The 15,444-nt window shown below is 35.2% G+C and overlaps 2 protein-coding genes across 3 annotated transcripts in view; one reads left to right on the top strand and one right to left on the bottom strand.

Annotated features, from left to right (window-relative positions):
• Positions 1–15,444, top strand: part of pcs (SH3 domain-binding protein parcas) — a 549,277-nt gene that overhangs the window by 492,967 nt on the left and 40,866 nt on the right. The window lies entirely within an intron of this gene.
• Positions 164–15,444, bottom strand: part of Pu (GTP cyclohydrolase punch) — a 38,278-nt gene continuing 22,997 nt past the window's right edge. For both annotated transcript variants that reach the window (XM_073989202.1, XM_073989201.1), the window contains exons 3-5: positions 6,646–6,811; positions 6,457–6,573; positions 164–1,388 (exon numbers count right to left, since the gene is read on the bottom strand). In XM_073989202.1, the coding sequence (XP_073845303.1) occupies positions 1,259–1,388; positions 6,457–6,573; positions 6,646–6,811 (413 nt within the window). In that variant the 3' untranslated portion in view covers positions 164–1,258. The remainder of the gene's footprint in view (positions 1,389–6,456; positions 6,574–6,645; positions 6,812–15,444) is intronic.

Here is a 15,444-nt window from a genome sequence, read left to right as displayed (position 1 = left end):
TACCGAAATTATAAGCCTTTTAATTTTAACGATTTTTGTCGGTAACTCAAAAAATGTGTTAGAGAATCGCACTACAGTTGGTATTATTGTATCACCTTCTTTCTTTTACCATGTAGCATGTCAACATTTCGGTTACCATTTATACCAATTCAAATAAAACAAATTTTTTATTAACAACGACTTTATTGTAATATACATATAGAATATAATAATATATGGTACATACAAGCAATTTCTTGTAGTTTATTTGCTAAATTTAATGTAAATATTTTTGTTTCATTTATTTGTGTAAATTCCCTAAAACGTTTGCTTAGTTTGACACTTGATTCGATGCAGAAACTTTTAGTTCCATCTTATTTAATTATATAATATAAATTTAAAAAAAATAAATGACATATCTATTATTAACATTCCAAAAACTTTAAAAAATATTTAAACAATAACAATAATATATATAAGTAAGTATGTAAAGCAATCACTATACCCAGACACCAAAAATAAAAAAAAAAATAAATTCGTTCAAGTGTTCAGATAAAAAAATGGTTAAAAGTAAGGTCACATTAGGCAAATATTTGCTCCAGCGACAGGCAGTTTGCACTTACTGAGAGCGAGTGAGGATAAATTTCAATCCAATCTTTACGCTCACTTGCTCTCAGTAAGCGCACACTGCCTGTCACTGGAGCAAATATTTGCCTAATGTAACCTTACCTTTACAAATATATGTATATGTTGTTTTTCCACTTCTGTGATGTACAATTATCTATTGGACCCTGTAATTATCAATATGTTACCTAATAAAAGATGCAACTGCCAATTATCACGGCTGTAGTAAATGTATGTATGTTTTTCCAAAAATATGTATTCATATTCTCTCCTATTAATAATAAAAATAATGTAATTTTACAACAAGTTGATATACACATACAAGTACATATTAAAAACATTATTTGTAAACTATTTGTAAATTTAGAATTTATGCATTGAATATTTAGCTTAAGCACTAATAATTAGCTTAACTATCAATGCATAAAACGGATATATTTTGTATAATCATATTTTGTTATTTTTTTAAATGTCAATAATGTATTAATAATAGTGATTTACCATCCCTCCACGCGCAGCTAACATTTGCCTTTTAAGTACTGGATTATTTGTCGAACACATTTATTTTTTCCTTGAAAATTCTAATCGTCCATCGACTGAAGAGAAAGTACATGATTTTCCTTTGTGGAAATATTTGCATGATCGGATTTTTACTTTATTTACTATTGACTAAATTCAAGAATTCCTCTCTGGTCTTTGGATCGTCGCGGAAAACGCCCAACATTGTCGATGTAACCGTTTTGCTGTTAATTTTCTGCACACCTCGCATTACCATACACATATGCCTGTAATAATGCAATATTTAATGACAATTAGTAAATATTAGTAAATATTTTATTTTGCATTAGAGCTTTTTGCCGGGTTAACCTTCTTTATGAGGATTTATTTATTATTGTATTTATTATTGAAACCCAGTGGATTTACTAAATCCCGTTATGTGCAAACTCACTATAGAGATAGAATAAACTTTTTGACTTGGTGTGATTTTGCTTTCGGAATGGTTGGCATCACTTCCACTATGCTCATGTGGTTGTCTAAACCAAACGCTGTGTAAACAAAATCCACCCTTATGAAAATATACCCAGCCAACAATTTTTGCCGATGGCTCTGATATCAAATTTTTTCCGAGGTTTCGTAACTTTTTTTCCCGATTATTTTCCGAGTGCTCTTTACATTCTCTAAGGGGAAATATTGATTAATTTTCTTTCGATTAATTTCCGAGTACTCCGCACAAACTCTGAAGGGAAATTTTAATTCGGTTTTTTTTCGATTAGTTTCCGAGTACTCTGCACATAATCTGAAAAGAAATTAGTTTCTTTTTCTCGCGAGCAAAATTCCCGAACTTCGGGTGAGAGTTGATTGTATACAATCAACGGCTAGACGAATTTCTTTGTTTTGTTTGCATGCTGTAGCTTGTGTTTTAGTTATTTCGCAGAAGTTAAGTGAGTAAGACGTAGGGGAACAAATTATTGTGTATTTTAAAACACGTGAGCAAAGGCTATAGTCGGGACGGGGCCGATCATGTGATACCCTACACCACTACCCCGGTGCATAAGCTTTTCACTGGTAAACATTTCTTTTAGGGAATATAATCCGACTACCACCAAACATAATATGCTTTTCTCCCTGGGACCCCCATAAGCAACCAAAATTTCGTGACCATCCGATCAAATTTGCGACCTGTAGCGTGATTGCAAAAAATGGAAGAATTGGATGCATTACCAGCTATTGTGGTATCTCCCTTGTTTGACCACCTTCGCCAACCTACTTTACACAAATGTAAAGGTAATATTTTCTTCTTCCATTGACAGGCTTTGCCGTTGGAATACCTCTACTAGAAGCCGATATATTGACAAAGAATAAAACTTTGAATTTGTCTCCAAAGTTTTTCCCCATTCCGACCCCTAAATATTATCCGACTTCTTCCTCTGTGGGGCCCCCATCAACCCCCAAAATTTCGTGACTATCCGATCAAAATTCCAACCTGTAGCGTGATTACAAAAAATGGAAAAATTCGATATGTTACTGACTTTTGCGATATCACTTACGCCAACATACTTTGCATCAATGTAAAGGAGATCTTTTCTTTTTCCATTGACGGGCTTTCCTTTTGGAATACTCCTATCAGAAGCGGAGACATTCGCATAAGAAAAAACGTTGACTTTTCTCCACATAAGCTTTTTGCTTATTCCGACTTCTAAATATTATCCGACCATCACCAAACTTAATAGGCTTCTTTCTCTGTGGGACCCCCATCAACTCCCAAAAAATTAGTGACGATCCGATCAAAATTGCGACCTGTAGCGTAATTACATAAAAATCGGAAAATGGAATGCATTACCGGCTATTGCGATATATACCTCTTATCCGACCATGGAATATTATCCGACCATCATCAAAATTAATAGGTTTCTTCCTCTGTGGGACCCCCATTAATGCCCACGATCCGATCAAAATTGCGAACTGTAGCGCGATTTCGAAAAAAAAATTAAAATGGGATGTATCACCGACTATTGCGATATCTTCGTTGTTTGACCACCTACGACAACCTACTATACATCTTTGTAAAGGTGATATTTTCTACTTTCGTTACGTCTTGCTTTTGATATACACCTTATACAAGCTGAGATATTCGCTTTGGAAAAAACGTTGATTTTTTCTCAAAATAAGTTTTTTGCCCATTCCGACCACTGAATATTATCCGACCATCACCAAATCAATCAATAGGCTTCTTCCCCTCCGGGACGCTCATCAACACCCAAAATTTGATGACGATCCTATCAAAATTGCGACCCTTAGCGTGATTACAAGGTTTAGATAGACAGACGGACGGACGGACACACATAGCCAGATCGACTCAGCTCGTCGAGACATTCATTTTGTTCCCGTACTTTATAAAGTGGTAAATGTCGTAAACGATTTTCATATAAATTTTGTGTACGGCAACGCAAAATGTGTAAAAGTGGTAAAAATTGTAAAAACTTTTTAGTTCTGGAACAGAGCTGTATATTCGATGCGTTACAAACTTTTTGGCCAAAACCAACTTATAATACCCTTCCCACATAGTGGTGGGTATAAAAATGTAAACGGGAAGTTTGTATACACATTTTGTAAAATGTTTTTTATAATAATTAATATTGTTAATTCTATTTTAGATACGTCATGTTACGGTTACACTACAGCTTTTTGCCGGGTTAACCCACTTCATGAGGATTTATTGCTTAATCTGGTCAAATCAGACCAGATTTGCCATACAAAAATTATAGCACGGTTACACTACAGTTTTTTGCCGGGTTAACCCACTTCAAGAGGATTTATTCCTTAATCTGGTCAAATCTGACCAGATTTGCCATACAAAAATTAAATCCTCTCACGACTGGGTTTATTTTAAATCCGGCACAAATCCACCAAAAATACAGTGTATTCGGTATTTGTGCAAAAAAATCCAACTCTACTCAAAAAGTACCAAAAGTTGCAACTGTTTTTGCAACAGAGTTTGTCGTGTTTTACACCTTTACGATTGGTCGCATGAGATTTTATGGAGTTAATAAATCTAAACTTAATTGAAAATCATAAAATTATTTAGTTTTTTACATAAGACACTTTTTTAATAAAAAGTACGCTTGATACCATGATACAAAAATGTATCCCTGTGTGTAAAATATACCAATATGAGCAAAGTGGGGATGATATCTCATACGAGAAATTGTAAAAGTGTAAAACGCGACTTTATTAGTTATTTTGTATGTATACGTAAACAAACATCAGCAGACAGTTTATATCCTCGAAAAGCTAAGTGTAACCAGCAAAGATTAACCCACTGGATCTATTAAACCCAGTGGGTTAACTTTCAATAGTGTAACCGGGGTATTAAATCCTCTCACGGCTGGGTTTATTTTAAATCCGGCACAAATCCACCAAAAATACAGTGTTGTATTCGGCATTTATTCAAAAAAATCCAACTCTTCTCAAAAAGTACCAAAAGTTGCAACTGTTTTTGCAACAGAGTTTGTCGTGTTTTACACTAGAGTTGTATAGTTCATGAACGAACTAGTTCAATTGAACAATTCATTGAAAAGAGCGTATGAACTAGATCAGTCGATATAGTTCATTATAGTTCAATAGCTCACTGAGCGCCTACCGAAAGATCCACAAAGAACGATCAACGAACGAACGATTCACAATCTAGTTCAGTATGTCATTCACATAAAGTGAAGCCGTCCTCTGTGCTAAGTGACGCCTTCGTAATGTAATAAGTTTTGTTTATGTTTTGGATCAATGTGAAGAGTCATCCCCCAATGTAATAAAAATAAATTGTAAGAGCATTTTAAACACATCGTATCCCAATATATCGAATCCATTACCTATTGAATGTGCCTTGTTTTGGATATAAAAAAGGAAAAAATAAAAAGAAACATACATACAGTGATAATTTCTACAAACACACAACGAAAGATTTTTTGCCAGCCACTTAAATGAAATTGTAATTACATTTTTTTCGAAGGATGTTTTTCTAAACTTAATCTTTCTTTATGAATGGAATAAAAATATCTAAATGTAATATTTTTGTAGTTTAATTATACTATTCTAATGTTTGTTCCTATTTGATGTATGTATGTATGTGTTTTCATCAAGAGAACGATTAAGAGCTCGTGAACGATTCTGATCCGAATGATTGAACTGGATAGTGAACTATGAACTAGATTACTGAACTAGTTCAGTTAAAAGAGCTGAGCTATTGAACTAGATCTTTCAAATGAACTAGATTGTACAACTCTATTTTAAACGTTTATGATTGGTCGCATGAGATTTTATGGAGTTAATAAATCTGAAGTTATTTGAAAATCATAAAATTATTTATTTTTTTCATTATACACTTTTTTGACAAAAAGAACGCTTGATGCCATGATACAAAACAGTATCACTGTGTGTAAAATATACCAATATGAGCAAAGAGGGGACGATATCTCATACGAGAAATTGTAAAAGTGTAACACACGACTTTATTAGTTATTTTGTATGTGTACGTAAACAATCATCAGCTGACAGTTTTTATCCTCGAAAAGCTAAGTGTAACCAGCAAAGATTAACCCACTGGATCTATTAAACCCAGTGGATTAACCTTCAATAGTGTAACCGGGGTATCAAATAAAGGACAACAGCTTGATGACGTATGGAAACCTTATTAGAAAAGGCTGTGTTTTAAAATAAATACTATACTATAAAGTTGAACAAATAACAGAAATAATTATTGAGAAGTTCGAATCAAACATCCGAAAATTTACCGAATTATGTATAAATCACCAGAGTTTGTTCCGATTTTCGGATAAAACTTTCGAAAATATTCCGTTTTTTGGCGAATATCGGATTAAACGTAAAAACTTTTTAGTTCTGGAACGATAATTTTCCGAATTTCGGATCAAACATCGGGATTTTTTCGATATTCTGAAAAAGTATCCGAAATTCATCCCATTTTCTGTATATTTTCGAATGTTCTTTTAGAGTTTTTTCAGAACTTCTGCAGAAAATCGAAAATTCCCTTTTTTAGTTTTTTGTACGACTTCGTTTAGAATTCGGAAAGAAAATTTAATATTTCTTTCGATTTTTTCCGATAAAACTTTCCAAATTCGTGGACACCTTCACACAATTTTGTTCCGATTTTGGAACGAATTCGGCATCAGAATCGGAAACTTGTGCAGAATTTCGTTCCGAATACGAGAAAAATTTTAGCTAGGTAAATACTCTTCCTCACTTTTTTAAATGGAAAAAGTAGCAAAAGCCAATTGTACGCTTCTTGGATTGGATTTGTATACGTAAAGAATCAGAACAATGGTTTATTGACTTAATACTTACACTCCTTCAACGACTACTGCAACACCGGCTGGTTGCACGGCTTGTGTAACAGCCACTGCAATTTGTTTAGTGAGCCTTTCCTGTACCTGCAATCGACGAGAGAATATCTCCACAATTCTAGAACGAGCAAATAGAGTTACACATATCAGTAAATTTTCTTTTTTAAGAAATATCACAGTTTATTCATACCTTGCTAGTTTGCTCAATCCCAAGATTTTATTGCAAGGTAAATATCCAATCGATACTTTGCCATAAAATGGTACCAAATGATGTTCACACATGGAGAACATTTCAATATCTTTTACTACCACCATTTCATCGTGATCCTCATCGAAAACGGCCCCATTTAATACATCTGTAAATTAAAAGTATAGAAATCAGTTAAATAGATATTATTCCATATCCATATGTACATATGAAGTAATAAATAAAGCCAGAAGTTGGAAATATTTAATATTATTGTACAAAAATATCAAAAGAATGAGCGATGATGAACCCACTAAAAAGGCGTATGAATACATGCCACATGGCGGTGCACGCAGAATTGGCAGGCCAAGGAATAGATGGCGCAAACAAGTGGATGATGAGATGACAAGGCGCGGTATTCCAGAGAGCAAAGCAACAAATAGAGAGGAATGGAGATCTCTTCTTAGTTCGGCCTATAGAACAAATGTTCTGTAATGGGCCAGCTAAGTAAGTAAGTAAGTAAGTACAAAAATCTTATGGGGTAAAGATCATGCTTAATTTCCTAACACGAAAAATAGTATTTAGAGATAACCGGTTTTCCCAGGAACACAAATACATACATTTGCACATTCCAACTGTGAGTTAAAATAAAAGTAATTTACCTTTAGTTTAAACATGAGCAGGTGTGTAATGTTGTTAAATAGTCTGATTACGAGATTCAGAATGATTTATGCATATTGAAGCTTTTAATAGCACGTAAGCTGAAATGAAAATTGTCCAGTAAAATAAAACTTCATTTTATTCAACCACAAACGTTATATTTTTGCAGTTTTAAAACCTAAAGTCCCAAATTCAATCAGTTCGTTGCTTGCTTTCTTCACTTTCTCGCTTTAATTCTAGCAAAAGAATAATGACATTCATGAGAAATTACTGAAGAAATGCAAAGAAAGCAAGCAACGAGCTGATTGAGTTCTGCCCTTCAGACTTGTCTTGTGTCTTAGGGCCAAATCCGCCACAAGCAATTTGAAAATGATGTAGCTAAGTTGTTCGCCGGTATACGCACTGTAACCCGCGAAGATAGTTGCCATTTCCATTCTAACAATGCACATCGTAATATCAATAATCTAAACATAGAGAACAAGCACGAAGATGGACTATATCGGTCAAAACCTCCATTGTTGAAACGGTCCAATTTGCAACAAAATTTCCGAAATTTGATAAATCCCATTATTTCGTTTGAGGGAGTATTGATTGGCCTTTTCGTCAAAACCCATCTTCTGCCAACTTATTTTTAACCAAATTCCTTATTTCTTTATTTCTTGATGATGGGGTATGCCGTTGTATACGAAAAAGAAAACCATTTCAATTGGAAAAAATGCGCATATTAAATTGTGAATTAGAGAAACCTTTAAGATTCTAACCCCATTCCAGGTTATTTGAGTGTGTTTGAGTGCGTGTGTGTCACAAGAAATTCTTGGTCGTATTGCTGCTATTCTGTATACGCATCACATAACATCCTTGAATTTTTTGCCGAGATTTATGATTCGAAAAAGGGAAATGTCAGCTATCAACATTCATTGCTACGCTTAATGGGAAATGCTGAGTTGTAAATGGTGTGGGGTGTCTGGTAGTGGTTGATATTTGTTGGAATACCCTCATACATTTTCCATTGCTGTGATTTCCATTCTATTTCAAGTTGTTGCTTTTAAAAAGGAATAAAGTTGAGTGGCAAATGACAATGTTTTTAAACTGTTTATGACTTTGAAAAATAAAAGTTCATTCGTCCATTCCCCTACAACTCACTCATACACTATCGTTAACTTTTTGCCACAACAAATTAGGTTTTTAACGAATAACCAGTTTGATTGCTACCAATCTGCGAACTTTGCATAAAAGTTTCTAATCAACAAATTACAAACCTGAAAATATTTTAGCATTAAGAATAATTAAATCGATTTTATTTGTCCAACCCAACACGCTTCTAAGGCCGTTAACTCAACACACTTGAATCAAAAATTTGATTTTTTTGTTTTTGTTATAATGTGCCTTTATAATGGATTCCAGTTCCAAATACATATTAATAAAAACTTAATTTAAATGTCATAAACAATTTTAGAACTATCCACAGAAGCTACTGCTTTCAAATCACAGTCATTATTTACATTTAAAATACATATGTATGTATGTCTGAATGTATGTTTCTGACGCTCAAAACCAGAAGCCAGCCATTAACAACGAAACAAAGAATAAACAGGTGTAGATGCTGGGGATTTTACTTTAAGAATTCCGACAAATTGATTGAAGCGGTTATTCCCTTTAAACAAACAAGAAAATTATTCTACTGAAAAGAGGGGCTTTTATGTACGTCAGGAAAATCCAGTTAATACACTTCTTAACGCATGTGCAAAAAATCATTCATTTTAGACGCAGGCAAGCTTGACAAGGGGATTTTTGTTCAGCTTCGCAGAAATCAAGTTTGGTACAACAACGATGACATTTATAACTACTCCTTAAGATTGGACAATAAAAAGTAAGTTATTCGTAAAACGTGCAAAAATGATAACATACACAATAGGATGTCCCAACACTTGCTGAGGCAAAAAGAACATATAAATACAGTCGAACCTCGATTATCCGTAATGGTCGAGACCGGAAGCATTACGGATAATCGAATTTCCCGGATAGTGGAGTAACCAAGGTTTCTCATATATTTTTAATCAAAAAATATGTAATCTTGCAAATATTTGCAAATAAGAGAAATTATGAACTTAACGTGGATTTTAAAAATTAAAACTGTTCTAAAATAATTCATTTGTACATTGTTTTGGTCCACTGAAATTTGGTCCGTCTGTCTGGCTGGCTAGTCTGCACGATAACTCTCGAACGGATGAACCGATTTGGTCCAAAACTTGGCTTTTGTCCAAACTTAGTTTAAGTTCGAAGATTGGTTATATCAGTCCACTCCTTCCGGTACCTCTCCCACAAAAGTTCGGAGAATTTGTGCGCCCGATAACTCTTGAAGCGAGTAACCGATTCTGTCCATATTTTGCACATCGTGAAATATCAACCAGACTTAGATGAGATTATAGTACGGACTCAATCGTTCCACTCCTTCGGGTACCTCCTACACAAAGTTTTGTAAGTACAGTTTAGGACCTGCTCTGGAATCGCTTTGATTTTTGTTGTAACAACTTGTATTCGACTGTATAATTTTCTTCAGGGACAAGTCCATACTTCCTGAGAATATGCCTGAAACCCTTACTTTACACATCCTAATATATCTACCAGATTTAGATCAGGTTCGAATATGGACTATATTTGTCCACTCATTCGGGTACCTATCACACAAAATTTCGGAGAAGTTCACTTTAAAACTCTCGAATCACTTTGATTTTTGTTGAACCCACTTGCATTCGCTGCCTCAATTACGAGGGTAAACGTTTTTTTAGGGGCAAGTCTATACTTCTGGAGAAAACAGCCCTAAAGGTGTTAAAAACCCCTATGACACCATATGTAGTGGCTGGAGAGCACGATAACTCTCGAACTGATCAACCGATCTGGTCCAAAATTTGGCCTTCCTCATATTTTTTCATAGTTTCAGTTCGAATATAGGCAATACCGGTCCACAACTTCCGGTACTTCACCCGAATATTTAAAAAACGTCACTGAAATGATATGCATGATATGGCTTGAACAAATTTGGTCCAAACTTTGGATCTCCTAATTAATATTTTGTCCAAATTTAGTTTAACATCTAAAATGGAGGTACCTTAGGGTACTTCCCCCATAAAAGTTCAACATTTGTGTCTAAGTGCTGTTTAAGGTTTGTTCGAAGATCCTTTGGAAATGTATATCGATGCTGTTCGTTATGGACCTGTTTACAGCGATATTATGTTTTCCGTGGACATGGCCATGCTTACTGACATACTGGTCCAAAAGTTATACGATGACCCACTGAAATGACTAGTGGGCGCGATATCTGTCGAAAAGATATGACTCCCAAAATAAGATCCACTTCCATAATGGACTATGTCGGTCCATTCTTTTAAATACCTCCTCGGCAACACTTTTGAACTATAATCCTAATCCATATTTTCGTCATAGTAGAAATTTGTAGATTCTTGCAGGTTTTGTAACAGGCATATTTTAGGCATTTGTGGGTTAAGCTGGGTACACATTGTCAGTTTTGAATGACAGCTTTGTTGTTGCTGGCTAGTGTGGCCGCTAATTTTTGTCATTCATCATGCAACCGCAAAATGTTTTGTGGTTGCTGGACGGTTTGACAGTTATCGATAATTCCGAAATATTGACATTCAAAACTGACAATGTGTACCCAGCTTTAGGTATCATACACGGTGGGCTTAAGTTTTCACCAGCCGCAAAATCCATACTTGGATTCCAGAGACCTCCACAAAGGAATTCATGGTATGACCAGGAGTGTCGTGCTGCTACCGAAGAGAAAAATGCGGCATATAGAGCTACTTTGCAATCAGTAGCAACGCGTAGCGCGCGAGAGAGATATCGGGAGAAAAGGAGAGAAGAGAAACGTCTTTTCCGCAAGAAAAAGAGAGAAATGGAAAAGCGGGAGTGTGAAAAAATCGAGATGTACAGGAGCCAGAATGAAGTCCGAAAATTCTACCAAAGAGTGAAACATCAAACAGATGGCTTTGGTACAGGCACATCCTCCTGTAGAAACCAGCAAGGTAATCTGGTAACAGATACAGATAGCGTGCCAAGGATATGGAAGGAACATTTCTCCAATCTGCTGGTATCCAATAGTAGCGAAGACGATGATACCACAGATCCAATCCCAGAAGATGGTATAGAATGTATACCGCCCGGCCAAGATGAGGTAAAAACAGCAATCAACCGGCTGAAGAATAATAAAGCAGCAGGAGCTTACCAGCCGAGCTGTTTAAAACCGGAGGCGACGCGCTGATAAGGTGTATGCATCAGCTAGTTAACACCATCTGGCAGGAAGAACGCGTACCCGACGATTGGAACCTGAGCATCCTATGTCCCGTCCACAAGAAAGGAGATAAGACTGTATGCTCAAACTGTAGGGGCATAAGTCTTCTCCCTATTGCCTATAAGATAGTCTCAGGGATATTGTACGAACGACTAAAGCCAATGGTCAACGAAATAATTGGGCCATACCAATGTGGCTTTAGACATGGCAAGTCCACCATTGACCAGATATTTACCCTGCGGCAAATCCTAGAGAAGACCCAAGAGATGCAGATCGACATATTTCACCTTTTTGTCGATTATAAAGCAGCATTCGACAGTCCCCTCTGATCAAAGGTATTCCACGCAATGTCTGAATTTGGTATCCCCGCAAAGCTCATCCGGCTTTGTAAGATGACATTAACTGATACTAGGTCCTCAGTTAAAATTGGAAAGAACCTCTCCGAATTTTGTACCAAAAGAGGTTTCAGACAAGGAGACAGCCTTTCGTGTGACCTATTCAACATTTTGCTGGAAAAGGTAATACGAGATGAGATGCAAATGTCAAACGAAATGGCACAATTTACACCAATAGCCACATGTTACTTGCCTATGCTGATGACATAGACATCATGGGACGATCAGTAAAGGAAGTAACTGATACCTTTAGGAAGGTCGAAGCAGAATCTGCGAAAGTGGGTCTGGCGGTAAACGGCGAAAAGACCAAATTGATGGTGTCGACGCGCAAAGCGTCCATAGAGCTCGGACCAAATGTGGAAGTTGGTACCTACAATTTTGAGGTAGTTAAAGACTTCGTCTACCTCGGCACTGCCATAAACACAACAAACAACATCAGTTGTGAAATAAGAAGAATTGTATTGGCCAACAGATGCTACTATGGTCTAAGTAAGCAATTTAAAAACAAAGCCACATCTCGTCAAACAAAAATAACACTATACAAAACGCTGATACTACCCGTGCTAATGTATGGCTCCGAAGCATGGGTACTTGCGCAAGCAGATAAGGCAGTGCTTGGTGTGTTTGAGAGGAAAATTCTTCGAAAGATCTACGGGCCGATTTGCGTTGACGGTATACAAAGACATGAATATAGTTAAACGTATCGAGATGCAACGATTGCGTTGGCTAGGCCATATTATGAGAATGAGCGATGATGAACCCGCTAAAAAGGCGTATGAATACATGCCACATGGCGGTGCACGCAGAATCGGCAGGCCTAAGCTTCGATGGAGCAAACAAGTGGATGAAGAAATGGAAAGGCGCGGTATTCCAAAAAGCCAAGCGAAAAACGAGAGGAATGGAGATCTTTTCTTAGTTCGGTCTATGGAACAAATGTTCTGTAATGGGCCAACTAAGTAAGTAAGTAAGATATTTCTTTAACTTTTGGCAAAGATATAAATCGTTTCTAAAATATAAATGTTTTCTTCAGTCAGCACCAAGCAATAGTGACGCAAACATTAAAATGCGATTATTTCCAAACAGGAAAATGGCGTATGGAACACTTAAGCATGTCACCGACGATATGCCAAAAATTGTACTTTCATTATGAAGCCTGAATTGAAAGAAAAACAAATTGTTTACTTCTTAGGCCTCTTATCAAAGCGGGAAAATTAAATTACATCGTTTTCCATGTAGCAAAATTTCAGGCCAGTGCTAATCTAATCTGCTCTGTCTCGACTTATTGACGTAAAATGTATCAAAACAATTGTATAAAATAGATATAGTAATATATTGTGGTAATAAGTGCCAGTATAGTGTCATTGGGCGTGTTACAATCGAACTTCTCTATAACGTAGCACTTGTGGACCGAAGAATTACTACGTTATAAAGAAACCAAGGCAAAGTGGTTAATTTGACCTACATACATGAGTAATAAAGAAACAAACGTATATATACGGGTACAAATAAACATAAATTGCATTTTTATTTAAAAGTGAAATAAGAATTGATTTTTATTTGTTTTTGATTTTGCCACTTTGACTTTGATATGTCTTTGCAATAAGCAATGGAAGAAAAAAGATGATCGGGAACATTGTTTCGAGGACCTAAAAAAGGGATAATTCGTATTTAAAGTGTCGCTATCGACATGATCTTTAATCCTAATGTCTTCAATATTATTTCTGTACATATAATAGGGTCTTACTATTTTTCGTCACTGAAATATTATTTTCTCCAATATTAGTAGCTTCTACCAGTCTTTTAAAAACAATTTTGTAGTTTCCTTTAAATGTCCAATTTCCTAGCAACTAGGCGCACCAGTCATTAAATATTAAACTTATTTTGAAGCAATTCTCATTCTAAAAGCGCTGAAAAATTAGATTTGCTTCTATTTACACTTCAATAAAAAGCGCCTTATGGATGTGTTCTGTTTTTCATTGTTTGTCTAAAAATCAATGAGAAAAAGCTTGACAAAAATTCGTTATAGAGAGTTTATTTTATGTGAAAATTCGCACTTGTGCTATAAAAACACTTCGTTGTAGAGAAGTATTCGTTAAAGGGAAGTTCATTATAGAGACGATAAAATAGTTGAAAATGGGCTGAAAAAAGCTGTGTTTTCAAATGTTCTTAGTTATAGAGAAAAATGCGCTATAGAGATGTTCGACTGTAGTTTGTTCAAAATTTGGAGATGCACTACAAATTCATTGATTCTAAAATCAACTGCCAACAATATACAACAAAAACCTACAAAAATAAACTCGTAACAGGCATGGTACCTTACCAACATTTCAAGTTGGAGGTATTTTTGGGCACTATTTCCATACTAGTGCGAAAACTGTACGATGTCAAATTGGAATTATTATTTTATTTTCGGATCATACACATTTAAATTACATCTATACCTGGATTCTTCTTATACTATTGCCAAGCCAGCATTTTTTGAAAATTATAATCCAATTCGAGTATTTTTTGATCCGACTGCACGATTAAAAAGCTGGAATATGAGCTCATTTTCTGATCATAAATGACTCCTTTGTCGGGAGGAAAACGTGACCTCAGGCGACTCTTCTAAACAAATCACAAATGAGTCATCCTCTGCATTAGTTTCGAGTCATCTTTGCCCATTTTCTGATGGTATATAAAGTCTGGTGATTAAAGTGGTGATTTGTTGATAATTTGGGACTCTTTTTTGAGTCTTTTTCGAGTCATGTTTATAATCGTTTATGAGTCTTTAGGGAGTCATTTATGAGTCTTTTTATTAGACGAAATAAATTAAAAGAATTTTCTTTTTATTTATTTTTTGTTTTTTGTTTCTTTCCTTTGTTTTGTTGTCTTTTCTGCTTTGTTATTTCTTTTAATTATCCTTTATGTTGCGCGGTGGTGGTGGTATACTGCTTCTTCATTTCACTTGGCAAAACCTTAATATTATACGTTACATTTATATCAAAGTTTTGTAGAAAGTGTATATGAGAATTATTTACAACCAAACAAAATAAAGCTAAACAATCAGTTTTTAATCACCTAACTGTTCAAAATATGATCTGAAGATACATAATTATAATCACTTTCCAAACACCTGCATGCCCCTTTCTTGATTAAGCATTTTTCAATCTTCATGAAGATCAAAATGTGACAATAAATAACGAAGAAGTAGTCACATTTTAAACGCCTCAATGATTTATTTGTGATTGCTACGCATTTGTTGTTGTATTTTTAATTGAACTCTTTTTAATCATTACAGGGAGTCACTTTCGTGTCCCTTTCTTATCATACAAGCGACTTAATCAGTTTTTGATCACCAAAAGGACTCTAAAAAGACTCCGCAATGTGATTTTTGAAAAAGCAATCTTCCAAATGCTAGCTGGGTGGCCAGTGGATCCTTTTGTGTTCTTAAACAAA

The sequence above is a fragment of the Musca autumnalis genome, unplaced genomic scaffold, assembly GCF_047663935.1.
Source record: "Musca autumnalis isolate F117 unplaced genomic scaffold, ASM4766393v1 scaffold_5, whole genome shotgun sequence".
NCBI classification, from domain to species: domain Eukaryota; kingdom Metazoa; phylum Arthropoda; class Insecta; order Diptera; family Muscidae; genus Musca; species Musca autumnalis.
This window is presented reverse-complemented; position numbering and strand designations above follow the sequence as displayed.